At 39.7% G+C, this 19860-nt stretch overlaps 1 protein-coding gene across 1 annotated transcript in view; it reads right to left on the minus strand.

Annotated features, from left to right (window-relative positions):
- The window catches only part of RAPGEF5 (Rap guanine nucleotide exchange factor 5), a 236998-nt gene that overhangs the window by 125036 nt on the left and 92102 nt on the right, over positions 1 to 19860 (minus strand). Inside the window, exon 6 of the mRNA XM_075827325.1 lies at positions 9889 to 9970. Within this exon, the coding sequence (XP_075683440.1) occupies positions 9889 to 9970 (82 nt within the window). The remainder of the gene's footprint in view (positions 1 to 9888; positions 9971 to 19860) is intronic.

The raw sequence follows: 19860 nt of genomic DNA on the forward strand, positions 1-19860 counted from the left end.
CAGCAGACAGTATCACACATGACCGGCTTAGATACAGGACCCTATTGTATCATACATGATAGGCTCAGAAACAGGTCCTCAGCATAGAATCACACAGGATAGGCTTAGATACAAAGCTTTAGCAGATAGTATCACACATGATAGACTTAGATACAGGGTCCCAGCAGATTGTATCACACATGACAGGTTTAGATACAGGACTCCATTGTATAATACATGATAGGCTCAGATACAGAGCGCCAGTATAGTATCACGCAGGATAGGCTTAGATACATGGCTTCAGCAGATAGTATCACTCATGATAGGGTTAGATAATGGGCCCCAGCACATAGTATTCCACCTGATTGGTTTAGATATATACTTACCCTTCCCGCTGCTGAGTGGGGTCCCCTTTGGCATCCTGATGCTGAACAAGAAGTTACAGGACTCAGCACTGCATCTGAAGACGAAGAGGACCCGACTCAGGAGCAGGGAGGGTAAATATATGGAGATGGTGGTGGCAAGTGCAGGGCCTGCTTGCCCTGCCCAAAGGATGGCACTGAATGCAGTGACTGCCACAGTGTAGAAGCATTTGTATTGTGGTTGGTCAGAAAGATGAACCTGGCTGCTACATTCAGGATAGGGGAAAGTTTAGTGAGGGGACGACTGATTAGTAATGAGTTACATTAATGAAGATGAGAGTGAATCAGAGCCACATTGAAAGTTTCGGCTGTTTCCAAAGTAAGAAAAGGGCGGATTCTGGAGATGTTTTCAAGTTGCTGGCGACATGAGCGCGCAAGTGATATAAAGAGTAAAGGAAAGATCTTAGTCCAACATAACCCCAAGACAATGGGCATGTTACCTCAGATTAATGGTAGTACCACAAACTAAAATGGAAATGTTTAGGTAGGTTAGTAGATGGAGGGAACACAAGTAGCTCATTTTTGAAAGATTCAGTTTCAGATAGAGAGAAGAAAATGATGTTAGAGACCGCGGACAGACAACCACTGATGAGTGTTATTAGAGCAGGGGTGATGTCATGGGAAGAGGTATATAATTGGGTGTCATCAGCGTAGAGATGGTACTAGAAGCCCATTCTGCTGATAGTTTGTCCATTAGGAGCTGTGTAGAGAGAAGAGGACCTAGGACTGATGGAACCCCGACAGCAAAAGTAAGAGGAGAAGTAGCAGTGCCAGCAAATGATACAATGAATGAGCGGAGAGGTAAAAAGAAGACCAAGAGAGAGCAGTACACTTGAGGCCAATAGTGTGGAGCATATTGAGTAGATGTTGGTGGTCTACAGTGTCAAAAGCTGCAGAGAGATAACGAAGAATCAATAGAGAAAAGTTGCTGTTCGCTTTAGCCATCAAGAGATAATTTGAGACTTTAGTCAGTGCAGTTTCTGTAGAGTGCAGAGTGCGGAGACCAGATTGTGAGGGGTCAAGAAGAGAGTTAGCAGAGAGATAGTGGATGAGAAGAGAATTAGGCTTCGTTCACATCTGCGCCAGGGTCCTGTTCCGACGTTCCGACCCTGACTGACACAAACGGAAACCATAGGTTTCCATTTCCACCACCATTGATTTCAATGGTGACGGATCCGGTGCCGATCTAGGCTATTGATTCAGTCAAAACGACGGAACCCTTGCACAACGGAGACAAACGCAAACCATTGGCACTGGATCCGTCACCATTGAAATCAACTTTTGGTTTCCGTTTGTGTCAGTCAGGGTCCCGTTCCGCCGGAAAGCTCAGACGGAACAGGACCCTGGTGAAGATGTGAACGAAGACTTAGCAGAGAGATAGTGGATCAGGCGAGAGTAGACCAAGCGTTTCAGGAGTTTAGTGATGAATGGGAGATTAGGTCCCCCTAAGTGGTAGTTAACAGAGCAGAATAGGTCAAGAGATGTTATTTTCAGTAAAGGGGTTAGAACAGCACGTTCAAAAGAGGAGGGAAAGATCCCAGAAGAAAGAGCAAGAATAAATATGTTAGTTAGGTGATTAGTGACAGCCGGGGAGAAAGAGTGGACAGGGTGCGGGGTTAAAGCATCACTAATGCAGGTAGAGATGTGTTTTCTTCATCCAAGCATCTTTCTGCAATTTTAAATCAGTTTGCTATCTGTACTATAAACGTGACAGGTCTTGTTACTATGTTCTAGGGACTCCCTGACCAGGCTCCAGGGAACCCTGGCTGGGAAACACTGCAGTGGGGTCCATTACTAATAGGATCCACTGGATCGTATAGAGGAAGCTGCACCTACAGTTCTTTCCTGTGACAACTCTTTACAATATTGAGAGACACAGCAGAGTGACAGAACAGGAAGCCTTTAATTAAGTTGTAAGAAGTTTTATTCAGCCGTGATTTTTTTTTTTGTTTGTTTTACAATCGTTTTTTATTGTATCTTGGAGTAATAAAACAACTCAGTCAGTTGACCAGTCTTAAGGTCATTTTACACTGGCCAATGATAGATCAAACGAGCGCTCGTACAAACGCTTGTTCCGGAGCAGTGGCCTGTGTAAACATGGCAGCGTTCAGCCGTCGAACAAGCAAATGCATATAAACATGGGGTTATGCTTACAAGATGTATGGGAGTGAACGGTTGAATTAACAATCATTCGTCCCGACCATTGCTCCATGTCAGTGGAGCTAAACAAGCACTCCATCGGTGCTCGTTATTAGCCGGGAAATCTGGCCATGGAAAACCACCTTTAGTAAATGTCCCTCTGCATTCATACATGAATGCAATTGAATGGCTCTCAAAAGCCAAGGTGTTTTTCGATCAGTGGTACAGTGTTAAGATTTCTTGCTCAAAGAAAAAAGGCCACGGAGCAGAACGGAATGTCAAGCGCAGGTGTGAACCGGCCATTAATGACAGTGATCTGTGCAGGTTTCAATGCTTTGGATTTTTTACTTTCTTCTTGGCTTATACAGACGTGACATCTTTGTTTTATTCTGAGGAGAGATCATTGGTGTCCATCTATCAGGGAAGTCTTATGATAACTGTCACTTTATTGCATCCATAAAAACGATTCTTACCAACAATAGTTTACAAGGATGCAAAAAAAATAAATTAAATGAAAACATACTACTCAGAACAAAGTCTAAAAGGGAAAGACCGTCATACATTAGCATGTCCTCAAATAAGAAACCAAAGTAGCTAATCATCTTCAGTGAAGTAGGGGTTGTCCACTACTGGACAACTTTTGAACTATCCGGATAGGTCATCAGTGTATGATCGTTGCACCGATCAGTTGCTCCGGCTGCCTCCAGGTGCCGGACGTCCATGCCGGAAGTAGATGGCTCTGGTCACGGAATAGTGGCCAAGCTGCAGTACTGCAGCTCTGATACTATTCAAGTGAATAGGAGCAGAGCTGCAGTGCACAAAGTCAACTGCTTCCGGCTCCGTACATTGCATACTGTGCAATAACAACCGATACCCGCAGGCAGCCAGAGCAGCTGATCGGTGCAGGGTCCGGGTGTTGGACCCGCACCTATCATATACTGATGACCTATCCGGTGGATAGGTCATCCGTTGTGTAGTAGTGGACAACCCCTTTAAAGGGGATATCTGGCTTCAGCAAATAAAAGTTATTAATTTCGTAATTAAAAAAAATATCTGTCATGTGATGGACACACAGGTGCTCTGAATGTTACAAGACACAGCTCTGATAAATGTACTGTAACTGGGATGAAAACCTGTGTTTCAGGTCACATAACCAGGAAATATTTGTATCCACTGGAAGTATACATTAGGGTTCCTATTGAATAACAGCAAGCAGAGATCTTGAAAACTGTGCGGAAAAAAGTATATTAGAAAATTGTATAACTTTTTACACTGAAAATCGCTATACTCCTTTTATGACCGCAACGTAATCTGTAACTTATCTTTATTATGTAATAGATATAATGTAGACAAACGGTAACCTTAATCTTCTATAAGTAAGAATGGAAGGTTTTTATTATCAACAATATTCCCTAAAGATGTCCATCAAGCGAAAGTCTTCAATATTTGGAACACTAGAGGGCAGCATTACATAGGGAAAAAAGATATTGCATGTTTTTTTTCTCCTACATGCAGGAAGATTTGCAGCATTAGGGCCTGTTCACATCAGCGTTGCCCTTCCATTGAGGGGTTCCGTCTGAGGTTTCCATCGGGTTAACCCCTCAACGGAAAGGCAAACGGAAACCTTAGGTTCCGTTTGCATCACCATTGATCTCAATGGTGACGGAAACTTTGCTAATGGTTTCCGTTGGTCACCGTTATGAACGGGTTCCGTTGTTTTGATGGAATCAATAGCGCAGTCGACTCTGATGTGAACAGGGCCTTACATAATATTAAACCTTGTACATTACTTACATATAAAATATGCAATAATCAAAGTGTGATTATTTTAGAAAAGGTGAAAAAACAAGAAAAAAAAACAATGTGGCTCCTCAATAGTGTAAATAAAAATAAATTAAAACAATTTAAATTAAATAATATTTGTTAAGATAAATAAAAACAAACAAGACATAGAATTCTCCTAAATAATTTCACAATATTGTCTCCCTTGATGATTTGCTATACATATCTGTTATCCTTATTTTTTAACCATCCGGTCTTTTACTAGACTCATTGATTAGTGATAGTGGATCGGTAAATACCATGATGAATTTGAAATGAATATGTTATAAACTGTTCATCCTCCAGAAGTAAACAATGACAGCACCCATTAAATGACTGCAAGTAGAGATCTTAAAACCTGTGTGTAATCGATACACAAAGTATAATAGAAAATTGAATAACTTTTTGTTATACTTTTTAATAGGCAATGCATTTGGTTTCTGCTGAAGCTGATGTGTACGTTATAAAGAGAAGTCACAACCCAAAGCCTTACTAATTAGTTCTTGACACTAGAGGCCCTATGCCTGCAACTAATCTGCACCGTGGATCCCATGACAAGATTTTCTGTTCTGTACTGTCCGGATCAAATCCCCATCTTGATCAATGTCAACATCTGAAGTCTATTTTGAACGGTAGACATAATGGGCGTATAAAGTGTGGACATTCAAGTGGATGATAATTTTGATCTACATAATGTACCTATGATAACACTGTACTACTTCACCATGTAGAGACTACCAAGAAAGAATGATCGACTAAGGCACATGAGAATACAAAAAATATAAAAATTTTATTACATAGAGACATTGAACAAGTTAAAAATGGAACAGAGGATAAGTCACACAATAAAAAAGACGTCAAATAGATCGTGAGCCAGGTATGGTTGTTTTCTCAGCGTGTTATAGATGGGCATAGTAATGCAGCAGCACAAAAGATAAATGGAGACGTCTACACCCGACGCGCGTTTCGGCACCTGCCTACCCCGGACGAAGGCAGGTGCCGAAACGCGCGTCGGGTGTAGACGTCTCATCCACAATGTCCACTGGTATGTTCAAACTAATCTCTGTCTCTTTGTAGCAGCCTGCATTGAATTTGTCGTTTCTTAACTGCATTTAAGATTGGCCTTTCTACATGTTCCTACACTTTTTGTAGACTGGTTGCGGTGCATATTATGTCCCTATTTAGGAACCGCTCCCATTTTTACAGATACTAGCCATATATCCACTGCAGTTTAGTTTTGACCTTTTCTCTACAGTCTGGCTTGACTCCATTTATCTTTTGTGCTGCTGCATTACTATGCCCATCTATAACACGCTGAGAAAACAACCATACCTGGCTCACGATCTATTTGACGTCTTTTTTATTGTGTGACTTATCCTCTGTTCCATTTTTAACTTGTTCAATGTCTCTATGTAATAAAATTTGTATATTTTTTGTATTCTCATGTGCCTTAGTCGATCATTCTTTCTTGGTAGTCTCTCATGTTAATCATTGATCGATGCACCAAGGAAATCTTGGTCAATACCCAGGATACAATATTGCGCCGTTTACATAGTTAGCAATGGTGTTGTACAGTTCAATGGTGACCTTCTAAGCACTACTTATATTGTATTCCTTTTCGTTGGTATTTTTGGTTCATACTTCACCATGTAACAGGATGTGTCATCATGGACACACAGGAGTAGAGAAGCTGCAAGATTCAAGACTGTCTGACAAGCACTAATCAGTAAAAAGCTATTATAAATGAACCTCGAGGGTAAGGCCACACAGAGCGGCAATGACCCAGCTGCGATGCGGCCAACAACAGAGCCGGCATCATGTGCGGCGTGGCTGTCAATGGCTGCTCATTGTTGCAGGTAAAATTATCCTTTATCTACACAATTATGCAGCCGTAAAGAGTGTATTATTGGCTGCAAGATTTTGACATTTAAGCTGCAACAATGTGCTGCCATTAACAGGTTATTTTACAGCCGCACTGACCATGGTGCCAGCGCAGTTGTTGGCTGCGTTGTAGCCAGGTCAGTTCCGCTAGGTGTGGCATTACTCTTAAAAGGGACTTTTGGAAATTTCACAATTTAATGTACATTTAGTGTCTGCAAAACATCTGATTATCTGCCAAAAACAGTAATCTGCTTCAGATAGCAGAGCTTGATAGGAAGCCATTTAACGGCTTAATTATTATTGGATAACGGGGTCCGCGGGCGCACTGGTACTCAGAAAGTCTATTTGTTTATACTCAGAATGACAGCTAAGTGAATAACATTAACAATTTCTAATTTACCAACTAATACAGTTAAAGTGAAGCTTTGCTTACACCAGCAGAAGGTACATTTTCCTCTGCATCTAACAGAATGTGTCTAGTAGCAATGCCTACCTTTCTAGCTATCTAAGGACAAATTAATAAAATGCATTGAAGCATATTTACTGTCAGTATAGTAGCCTAAGACCAAATTAAAACTGAATGGAGAATGCAGAATTTAATTACAAGGTTCAGAACACTGAATAATCAAATAATTATTGGAATTTGCATCCAACCTGTACACTGATGCCAGGCTGGAAGAAGTTGATCAAGGATGTTGGAAGGAACAGCAAGAATCTTTAGTATGCCAATGACACTACACTCATAGCCGAAAATGAAGACCTAAAGAGCCTTCTAAGAAAATTAAAACAGCATAGTGAAAAGATGGGACTTTCTTTTTCTCACTTTCTTGAATACATGGATCAATTAGAAACAACAAGAGATCCAGCATTGAAGAAATGAGACTCAGGTCAGAACTTGGTAGTGAAAAGTTAATTTCTATCAAATCAAAGCCTATTTAAATTTTATATTATATCTATTACTAAGAGTTTTATTTAAAACAGCTCCAAATAACCTGCTTCCCTTCATAGAGCTAGAATGAAATAATACAATTCTGGTGACCTGCATTTACCACTAGGGGGAGCTTAGGAGCTTAACACATACTGTTTTAGCATTGACTACAATGTAGCGGTTTATATATATTTAACTATATTTAGGGTATTTGGGGCTCTTTGTTAACAAATTAAAATTCCAACCCCTTTAAATTCATAACCTTGGTTTTGTATATGTACACAAATTTGGACCTATTTAAATTAAACAAAACGGTGTTGAAGGGTGGACATTCCCTTTTAAGGAAAAATGAAATGTTTCCATTGGGTCTCCTATGACATTTTCCAATGAAGAATAGGGAGAAGAATACCTTGACGTTTTAGGGTATTATAGGCTAGTGATTGGCTGTCGCTTATGTGTGACATGGTTTAAAAAAAAACAACAAAAAAAAAATCCAGGTTTTTCGAGGAAACGAAAATCTGTGTTAAATATACATGTCTAGAAGTGCACAGAGATTGGAAATGACTCAGGTTCAAAGTTATTATAGATTCATGAGTGCAAAAAGTAAATGGAATTGTTCAGGCGTGTCCCTGTTGGCCAAGGCCGGGTATGTTATCTGGTTTAATATGATCAGTTTTGTCAGCTAGCTACTCATTTATGACCAATTATTGTAAGCGGATGGATTTACTGGGCTGGCTGGCTGTGTTTTGACAAGTGCTCTTTTTACCCATCACAGATATAAGTGAAGTCTTACAAGGCATAACAAACGTGTCTCGATTCTGCGATATGGGGATATTATTTTAATGATCTCTGTAAATGAGTGTTCTAATGAGTTACAAGTCATTGCTGTCTCTGCAGGCCACGCTCCGGATTTACAAACTCTGAACAAGTGACACATGAATGATCATTTCACTAGCAAATAAAATCCAGGCTGTGTCAATAACAATGGAAAGACTGGCAGCAAACTGGGAAAGGACCTCAAACAAAGTAAGGTGTGACTATTCAAATCTGGCAAAGACAGACCGAAACAAGTTTTGCAGTAAATATAGGAAGGCAGGAAATGTCAATACATGGACTTTGACCTAAAATAACTTCTTCTGCTTTTAAAGCATTACATAAAGACATATGACCGGAATCGATCACATTAAACAATGAACTTTTGTTCTATACAACATAATTCTGATACGTAATAAAAGACAAACTACATATCAATAAAGCTACACCAAAAAGATTTATTTTCGTATGAACATGAGTTGACAACTCTCGATTCTTATCAGTTCCTTCCGTCTTTTACACTGACATCTAAATAGACTCCATTGTTTTCAATAATCTGTTTTGAACCGAGAGTGACCAGAAAGGTCTTTTATGATTGACATCTTGTTTTGCCTGACATCAACATTGGATGCATGGGAACATTTCCTAGCACTGCTTCTTTAAGAAAAACCTGCAGTTCTACCGCATTTTTTTCTGATGCAATAGTTTTCCTGCTTTCATTGTTTGTGGTGTGCGGTTTGTAGGCATGACCGAGGTCCATACAGTGTCAGGCCTCATGCACACGACCGTGCCCGCGATTGCGGGCACGGCCGACCGCTGACTGACCGCTGACTGACTGCGAAAGAACGGACATGTTCCATAATTCCCGGAACATTTCCACGGCACGGACACCCTTCCGTAGTGCTACGGAAAGGTGTCAGTGTTCAATGAAGGTAAATGGCTCCGTTTTTGCGGACCGCAATTGCGGTCCGCAAAAACGGGGGTTTTTTACGGTCGTGTGCATGGGGCCTCATACTCATACCCTGGAAAGTACATATCCAATCTCCCCATGCCCACGCCAGAGTCTGTATACAGTTATCTCTGTAGCATGCAGTAGATGCCATTGTCTGTATAAAGTAATTGCAATATCACATAGGCCTGGACTAAACTTCTGCCCACTAATGAGAAACATGTTTATTATGATCATATGACAACCTAAAAACGAACCATGAAGGGACATAGCCCTTTAAAGAAATAGTATACTAAATAATATACAAAAGTACAAAAAATCTTTATTAAATATAATCATCAATGACATATAATGGAAAAAGAGATGGGATACAACATACACGGAGATATATACAGCAGGGTCAGATGGGATAGACCATAGACAAACAGAGTCAACCATCCAAGAATGACCGAACCACGCTCAGATAGTCCATATGACAAAATTATAAACCCATGATCATATGACCATGAATCAAAGACAAAAAAAATATAGCAAAACAATGCACATTAACACTCACTAGTGGTTGGTGTAAGGTCTCTAGCTCATAAATAAGTTGGATTTATGACTGTGCTGGTTACCATACAAGGCAAAAAAAACAAACTAAAATAACTAATTCGCAGAATCGGAAACCCCAACCCAGTTCCCCACTGGTTTCATTTGTATCCCCGTCCTTAAAAGGTGTATATAAATTTGTATACACTCAGTGAGGTGCTGGTGGCCATGGCAAAGCCCTTCTAGTATCCCTGCCCTGCCATTCACCCCCTTTTCATAATGCAGTTTCAAAATCTAACTCTGAGTTTATGTACCTGTATGTGTAGAAGAGCAGAAAAAGTCTTACAATCACAACCATATAGATTATTGCACATACAAGGTAAAAGAGAAGATGTAACAGATAAAAGCTAATTGGTTGAACTTACTGCAGAGGTAAGACGAGCAAGTGCTTGGATCTGCAGGACTCGGTTGTTTGCATCTGATCCATTTTCTAACTTTTCGGTAGACCTAAGTAGAAGAGGAAGGAAGGGAAACAATTAGTTATTGAAATAAAGGGATATAAAAACTAGGAGTAAGGGCCTGTTCACATCAGCGCTGCTTTCCATCGAGTGGTTCCGACTACGCTATTGATTCCGTCAAAAAAACGTAACCCTTTCACAACGTTGACAAACGGAAACCATCAGCAAAGTATCCGTCACCATTGAGATCAATGGTGATGCAATCGGAAGCTAAGGTTTCCGTTTGCCTTTCCATTGGGGGACAGAAAGCTCAGATGGAAGCCCTCAACGGAAAAAAAACACTGATGTGAACACAGCCTAAGAGAGTAACACGTTTTCATCAGGTTTATCAATAGGTTACATGTACTTGAACTTTTTCCGCACACAATATAGATAATATTGATTATTTTTGCTTGAGCTGATTATAGTATTAGTTTTACCCTTTTTATCATCCTTATCCAATTATGCACCTGCTGACTCTCCTAACCTTCCAAATTCATTAAACCAAAAGGTAAAAAGATAGGGGGATTCATCAACATTTCTATGCCAGTTTTCTGGTATAGAAAAGGCGCATAAGGGCCCAAAAGTCTAAATTTGTGTTGCAAATTTAGACTTTTGGCCTTAATACAATTGCCCTCACCACTGTTGTGAAAAGGGGTTGTGGCTTTTCAAAAGGGGATATAACAGCCCAAATTATAGTGGAAATCAACAGCTGCTCCTAACTAGCTTAAATTTCACTTTGTGGCGAATAACACGGTAGAAGCCCGTACCCTGCACTACCAGAACGGACTACACTCCCCCATAAGAAAATAATAGGAAAAAATATATTATATACTTACCTCACCGAGGCGCTCCTCTTCTCCGGCTCCCTTCAGCATGTTGTGGCTTATACAACGTACTGACGCCTGGCAGTATCATAATGTTGCATGTGACGCAGCACTCGAGATGTTGAGTGCTGTGTCGCATATATGGCTCTGACGCCGATGGCATCAGGCCGTTGTATAAACTGCAGCATGCTGGGGGAGAAGAGTGGCAGTTAGAATACTTATTAATTTTATGTCCGATGAGAAGGGGGGAATGGATGGCGCATGCCTGCAGTTGTTGTGACAAAATTGTGGTGCACGGCTAGTCAAAAGATGTGACACATTTATTAAGAGGCATTCGCAGTTTACACAAATTAATGTTATTTTTTTGTATAATAAAAAGTAATATAATTTTCCAATATCCTTTCTGAATTAATTCCTCAGGGCTTTCAAGATCTCTGCTTGCTGTCATTCAGTAGGAACATTCATTGTTTACGTCCAGTGGATACAATTCCGTCCATTGTCATGTGATGGACACACAAGTGTTAGGATCCTTAGAAGACACAGCTCTGATACACATACTGTAAGGGTATGTTCACACGGTTAACAAAATACGGCTGAAAATACAAAGCTGTTTTCAAGGGAAAACAGCTCCTGATTTTCAGCTGTTTTTTAATCAAACTAGCATTTTTCACTGCGTTTTTTTACGGCCGTTTTTGGAGCTGTTTTTCTATTGAGTCAATGAAAAACGGCTCCAAAACGGCTCAAGTGACATGCACTTCTTTTTACGGGGCGTCTTTTACACAACATTTTTTGAAAATGAGGCGTAAAATAAGGCCCGGTCGGAACAGAACGCCATATTTCCCATTGAAATCAATAGGCAGATGTTTGTAGGCGTTCTACTTCCGATTTTTCAGCCGTTTTTCGGGACGTTTACAGCCCGATAAACGGCTGAAAATAGCCCGTGTGAACATACCCTTACAAGTATGTGGACAGAATTTTATCAATGAATGTTCCTACTAAATAATAGCAAGCAGAGATCTTGAAAACCATGAAGAATTAATACAAGAAGTATATTGGTAAATTATGTATTTTTTTATTATATAAAAAAAAAAAATAACATCATTTGTTGAAACCGGAATAATCCTTTAGCTTCTATTTTATAAATGTATACTTCATACAAAATTTGCTATCCTTTGCTATCCTTGCTATGTGAACGAATGAGAAGATGCACCACACAAGGAGGCAATGCTATCTGTGCCTACGTAATTCCAAAGGCAAAAGGAGATTATATATATATATATATATATATATATATATATATATATATATATATATACAGTCCAATAGTAGATGAACAAAACACTCCAATAGTCTCCAGAAAATCAGGCCATGTGCTCGTTGCCTGGGGGTGAATCAATTCCCCAACATCCAATAGAGAAAAACATAGAACACAGCAACGGCACCAGGACTTCAGAGTAGATGAAAGCAAAAGTGGATTTTATTCACCTCAGTACAGCAACGTTTCGGTTCAACAGGAACCTTTCTCAAGCCATGAGATATGTATACTGCTTTATCTCGAAGGTGACCACCTAATCAGAATAGAAGCTCACCACATGGGCTGTTGCTATGCAAGGGGCTCCAGTCATTGTAAATGTATATTCCAGTAAGAAAAAATAGTATTGCTGCAAGGTCAACACTATTCATGTACATATGTATTAGAAGTAGTATAATATAGGAAATGAAAGGGAGCCAGTCTCTTGGCAGCTTGTGAATGAACCAGCCACTGATATGGGACGAACGTGGTTTAATCTTGTACAATGTTTTTGGGCACAATAAAAATGATATATTGAAAAGGTTGCGGTTTGCGCTACTACTTTTTTTGATCTTTGGGAGTGAAGACCATCCCAAGTGAGTGCTTGCGTCCCACCATCAAACAGTAGTCTGTTGCCGTCTCACCTTGGGGACCTCTACATTACAGAATTTTACAGATAGATTAATTATCCTGAGGGCGCAACTGCACCATAAAGTGCCCAACAGGAGGATGTGTAGTAAGCTTGAAACATTTGCCCCTTTCCTCAGAAAAGTAGAGTTACGAAGGTTCACAACACCCTTTCTAGTGGCCTTGACTTCTAAAAAACATGAAAAGGAGTAAAGTGTAAAGCCCTCATATGTATAACACATTTTTTTGTATATTAAAAAGCTATGCCACTTTTTAATCTGTTCTATATTGGTGGCACTCCTATGTATACCTTACCTCTCTCAGCATCATTCCCATTTACTTTTATAAAGGAGAATTCATTACTAAATTAATAATGGAGAATACTGTTGTTTTATACAAAAGAACAAACTGAACTGAAGACTAACCAAGGAATTCCAACTATTTGTTTCAATATAAAACAGTACGTGTATGTAGTAAAAACAAAAAGACATTAATACCAATCATTCTTACTCTGTCTGAGATCCACCTAGTCGCCAGCTTCCTATGGTTATATATCTACAGAACATCATTTACATACACTGTATGAAACAGTATTTATGTATATCTAACGTCCGTGGCCGCTGACCACGAACTCCTTCCATCCAGTCGATGCCCTTCCCTCCAGAGATGTCTGCACATACGGCAGTCCTGTTCCATAGTGACCACCAGGGTGCGCTCGCAAGCTCAGTCCAAACTTAAGAAGCCAAAGCGCACGCAGGTGAGAGATTGAGCCGATTGCTCCCAGAGCACCATGGGCTATAAGAAGGGCCCAGACCCTTCCTCCCATGCCTGAGCGTTGTTGTCGTACCCAAAGTTTGTCTATGCAAATAGTCTCCTAGTGTTTTCCAGTTCCCAGTGTTCCCCGTACCTGTATCCTGTATCCCGTGCTATCCTGGTCAAGTGCCGTGCTGAGCTGTAGTCGTGCTTGTGCTGTATTCAACGCCTGTCCTGCTACTCCACGCCTGACGTCTACCTGCTGCCTAGTCCCAGCCGAGCCTGCCTTGCTACTGTCCGAGCTGCCACAGGTACACTATACGAACTATAGACCGTGACCTGTTGGCCAGCTGCCATACCGCCAAGGCGGTACGGCCCAGTGGGTCCAGGAACCCAACAAGACAATATCACACAACAATGCTTCTGTGTCAATTAATATTTGTATCTCTGACATTTACAGATTGCCTTGAATGTCCGTATTCCCCGGCCCAGGGTATGATAAAAAAAATAAAAGCTGCAATACACAGACAAACACAACGGCTTCTGAAGCGGCCAACCTGACTCCTGATAGTCTATAGTGTATTGTCCCTTCCCCCTAAAATCTTTCGTATTTGGGGGTCTGTGGTATGCCAAATGAACTAACCAAGATTGACCAGGGAATAGCGGTCATTACTTTTGTAAATTAAAAATTATGTATAATTTTCTTGTTCTATAAATCTATAAAAAATGTGATTTGTTTACATGTATTTGTTGATTAATAATGATTAAGTTTAATTAATTTTTCTATGCATGTACATGTATATATGATAAATACTTTGTATTATTTTTATATATAATTTTTTGTGCACAGGTTTTTGTATTTTTTATAATTTTTTTAATAATTTTTTTGTATATATTGCCTATTGTATATTCTTTTCTCTTGTATATACATATATTTATAATAAATAATTTTCTATATGTACTTACATGTACTTTATATATCATATGTATTTTAGCTAAATTAAAAATCGATGTCATATTATGAAATCGTAATAGGGAAAGCAATAGGGACAGACAAATAACAAAAAACGTAAATATCGTTGTACCTATGACCAATCTAATTTCATTAATTTCATTTCTTTCTTTTGCCATGGGTACTTTGAACTATGTTCATGTAAATCTCGTTTATCTTCATTTTCGGTTTAATCATTTTTTATTGTATTTCAGATGTAAGTAAAAACAAAAATACAAGAACTGTATCATCAATACAACTTGACAAGAACATTACAAAGAAACAATACAGAACAAAAATACAAGAATACAGCAGTACTACAGTTTAAATCTTTTACAGCTTAAATCTTTTATCACAGACTTGCTTTACCCTTAAATATGTTTATTTCCAAAGCTAAATTGTGTGTTTTCCTTTTATTCATTGGAACTATACTTTAATACAAGAGGAATTTTCCGACCAGCATTTCCATACTTCAGTGAACTTAGTATATGAAAAATTCCCATATGCAATGATCTTTTCAAATGTATAAGAGGTATTTATTAAAGTTATCAATTCTTCTAGGCTAGGTGAAACTGCGTTTTTCCAATGTCTGGTAATTACCAGTTTAGCCATGGCTAGGATTTTGCAGGTCAGCCCTCTATATTCTGCGGGCACAATATCCATTCGGAGAAACAATAGAGCTAGGTGAGGGAGTTGTGGAATCCTGTTATCCGTCAATGATTCCAACAGATTGAATACTTCTTGCCAATAGTTTGCTATTCTAGGGCAATCCCATAGTATGTGCAAAATTGTACCTTTATTATCACATCCTCTCCAACATTTATCTGGTACATTCGGGAACATTATATGTAACTTGTCAGGAGTGTAATACCACTGTAAGTTAGTCTTAATGGCGGCTTCCACCTGTGAGCTACATTGTAATGAACTATGGATTAATTTGTACGCTTTTTTCCATTCTAATTCGCTAAAGGTTATATCTAGAGATCTTTCCCATATTCTCATGTTACGTGTTTTGCAAAATTCTGTATTCACTCTCATTGTGTTTAGTACCCCTTTAAGCAGTTTAGCAGATTTGTTCATCACAACAAACATTGTAGGGTTACACCTTGGATGTATCTTCCGAATTGTAGCTAGAAAATGTCTAATCTGAAGGTATTTAAAGAAGTCAGATTGAGGGAGACTAAAAGTATTTTTTAAATATTCAAAGGACTCAAGGCCCAGTCTGCCAAACATCTGAGCAACACTAGATAATCCTCCTACCTTCCAATTTATCAAATTTAAGTCTGGGATAGCTAGCTCTAGAATATCAATCGGGATATGCACCTTTGGGAGAGGACAGCAGTCACCCGCGTTTTTATGAATATGAGACCAACAGGCCAAAGCCGCTTTAGTTAGAGGAGAAATATTAGCGGGTATATTCAGATTCCAAAACTCTAGAAATAAAAGCGCTTTTAGATTGGAGGGGTAAACGTATGTCGTCTCTATCTGCACCCAATGAGTCCTGAGGTCTTCCTTCCAGCTTGGGCCCAGAAGAGCTATCAGTGTGGATGCGTAGTAGTTATAGATGTCCGGAATCCCCAGACCTCCTATGCCTCTATCTCTGATTAGAATATGTGAAGATATGCGCGGCTTGTTATATGCCCATATATAATCCAACATGGCTTTCTGAATATCTTTGAAAAAACTCTTTGGAATCTTAATTGGAACCGTCCTGAACAGGTATAACAGTTTAGGTAGTAGTAGCATTTTAAAAGCTGCAATTCTGCCTATCCATGATACTTCTACTTTGTGTAGTCTGGTCATTTCTACTTGTAAATTTTGTAGAAGGGGTTCGTAATTGGCTTGGTATAGGGATTTGTGGGATGGTGTCAATGAGATACCTAGGTATTTAATGCAACGCTCCTGCCAGTCAAACGGGTGCTTCGTTTGGAGGAAATGTATTGTTGAAGTTGGGATGTTCAGTGGAAGAATCTGGGACTTCTGTGTGTTGAGTTTATATAGGGAGACCTGACCAAAGTTACGAATGCATTCCATGACTGTCTCCAAGGAATCTTCCGGGGAGGATAACGACAGGATAACGTCATCCGCGTATAGAGAAATCGTGTGGGTTCTATTTCCTACCCGTATTCCCTGAATATCAGGATGTGTTCTAAGTAGTTGTGCTAGAGGTTCCATTGATAAAATAAAAACCAGGGGGGAAAGAGGGCAACCCTGTCTGGTGCCGTTTGATATGTGGAAGCTGTCCGAGAGGATTCCATTAGTGAATACCCTTGCCGAGGGGTTTGAATATAGTGCTCTAATAGCTGCAAGGATTCCTTCTTTAAACCCCATTTTCTCTAATGTGGCAAAGGCATATTTCCAATGGATGCGGTCAAATGCCTTCTCCGCATCAAGAGCTAGCATGACTGCAGGTGTATGGTTTTGTTCAATAACATGTAACAGTCCCAGGACTCTACGAGTGTTATCTGAACCCTGTCTTCCCTTTATGAACCCAACCTGGTCCTCACCTATGAGTGATGGCAATATGGGGGAAAGCCTCAGAGCCAGAATCTTGGCATATATTTTAATATCTACATTCAGTAGAGAAATAGGGCGGAAATTTTGGGGAGTGTCCATGGATTTTCCTGGTTTTGGGATGGTAACGATTAATGCCGTTTGATTTTCTTCAGGAAAAGATCCTGAATCCATAGCTGATTGGAAGAATCTACTCATATAAGGAAGTAATATTTCCTTCATTGTTTTGAAGTACATATTAGTAAGGCCATCTGGGCCCGGGGACTTTCCCATTGGCATTGATTGTATTGCTGTTAATATTTCCTCCTCTTTTATTGGGGAGTTTAGGAATTGCATCTGACACTCAGAAAGCTGTGGTAGGTGTATATTACGAAGAAAAGATTGGATATCTTCTTCGGACGGGTGGGGTGAAAAAGGATCATTTTTCAGATTATATAGGGACGAATAGTATTCCTTAAATTGGTTTGCTATATCCTTGGGGTGTGTACGTTTCACTTTTGTCTGAGGGTCTATTAGGAATGGAATCCTGGACTTCTGGTATTGTGTTTTAAGCCTAGATGCTAACAGTTTACCTGCTTTATTGTTCTGTGAGTAGTACCTAGCTTTTGTTTTTTTTAGGTTCTTTTCATATTCAGAGAGTAAATTATACCTAAGTTGCTGTCTTAGGGTAATAAGGCTTTTCGCTTGTTGTGGAGTCGGTTTGGTTTTGTTCAGTGACTCCAATTTGTGAATGTCGGAAGTGATAGAGGAAATGGCTTCCATCCTTTGCTTTTTAACTTTATGGCCCAGTCGGATTAGGGTACCTCTAATGAATGCTTTGTGGGCATTCCATAGTGTGAAGTTATTAATTTGAGGGGTATCATTGTTATGGAAGTATTCTCTGAGTTCTTTTGTTACTACTTGTTTATGATCTGCATGGGATAATAGAAACGGGTTACATCTCCAAATATATGTTGGAGAACTCGTGTTTTTGTCTGTTAATGTCAAAGTGATTGCTGCATGATCTGACCATTTTATGTCCTCAATATTTGTGCTCTTTGTATTAAAGAGCAATTCTTTTTCTATGACGAATAGATCAATGCGGGAGTAACTATTGTGAACTGAGGAATAATAAGAGTAATCTCTTTCTGTGCTGTGTTGTGCCCTCCATACATCATACAATTCCTGTTTCCAAAGTAGGTCTCCCAGCTGTGATTTTGACTGCCTTATTGGGTTCGAAGTATCTAAGGAAGAGTCTATTATAGAATTAAAGTCTCCGCACATAATTATTTTCCCCTGCTTGGATTTGTTTATAAGCCTAAATATTTTATGGAAGAAGCGACTTTGATGTCTATTGGGGGCATATACATTCACCAGGGTGTACTTAACATTATTAATTATGCAGACCAATATAACAAATCTTCCTTGTGTATCAATGTGGTTGTGTATCATTTGGAACGACACCGTGTTCTTCACTGCAATCAATACCCCTCTGGATTTGCTATCAAAGTGTGACTGAAATATATGTGGAAAAGCTTGATGGTGTATTCTAGACGCGTCCTTAGCTAAAAGGTGTGTCTCCTGTATGCAAAACACATCACAAGCTAGCGATTGAGATTCTCTCCACATATGAGCCCTTTTATGGGGGCTATTCAGGCCATTAACATTCATAGAAGCTAACTTTAAAGCCATTTTGTAATATATAAAATATCAGATGACAGTTTTCCCACTTTAAACTTCTCTATTTCTCTACTTATCTCCTCAGTATAGTAAATGTCATTATACAAGCCTGATCGCTGTTTTGTAGGCTTGTCGTACTTGCTGCTGCAACGAAAATAATATAAAAACAGAACATACATATTAGACAAAAGAAACTGTAAAACACCGGGACAGATCTTGCTGTTCCGCTCTTTGGGGGGGAAAAAAAATTCAGTCAGCTTGAAGTCAAATCCCAATGACCGCATTCAGCACCTATGTGGTTAGGCCTCCATATAGGTCAGTCAACGAACTTCTTTCTATCATATCCAACGTGGATAAATATAAAAGGCGTAAAGTGAAGAGGTGACCCTTCAACGTTTCTTTTGTTTGCGATGCGAAGCTTGCCGCCAATCATCTTTCATTCTTGCAGGAGGACGATTAGGAGGTTGATCTTGAAAAGTAACCTGAATGTTCCATGTTTTCAATATGGCCACCCCTTCATGTAGATTACGTATTATGTGGAGGGATCCATTACGATGGATTAACAGTCGAACCGGAAATCCCCATCGGTATAGAATCTGCTTGTCTCGCAGAGCGCTTGTAATTGGAGCCAGTTGTCTTCTGAGCTGCAGTGTAGTTGCTGATAGATCTGCAAAGACGGCTATCTTATTGTATAAGGATGGAATCCTATCTTTATTTTTGAGGGACGCCATCCACTGCTCCTTTATGTGGTAGAAGTGGATGCGTGCTATCACATCCCGCGGAGAGTCATCCGTCAGATTGCCAGGCTTCGGAAGTCTGTGTATCCGGTCTATGATCACATCTCTTGGCGAGCACTTTGGTAACATGGCTTTAATAAAATCTTGAACATACATGCATAGATCCTTAGTGCCAACATCTTCTGGGACCCCTCTCAATTTTATGTTGTTTCTACGGGATCTGTCCTCTAGGTCTGCCATTTTCGCTTTCATCTGCAATACATCATCTTCAAGCTCATAGTGTGCATCAATTAGTTCATTGTGTGAGGTAACAAACTCGCTTAACTTAGTTTCCGTATGATGGACTCTCTGTTCCACATCTTTCACTGCTGCAGATACAGGGTGAAGCAATTTAGCAAACCCGACCTGTAAAGAGGTATTCAGGGCTAGTAGCATTGCTTTCATAGCTATTTCAGTAACAGGGGTGTCTGAGGAGGGCAGGTTACCCAGTTCCATTCCCAA

Source organism: Rhinoderma darwinii, chromosome 5, assembly GCF_050947455.1.
Source record: "Rhinoderma darwinii isolate aRhiDar2 chromosome 5, aRhiDar2.hap1, whole genome shotgun sequence".
NCBI classification, from domain to species: domain Eukaryota; kingdom Metazoa; phylum Chordata; class Amphibia; order Anura; family Rhinodermatidae; genus Rhinoderma; species Rhinoderma darwinii.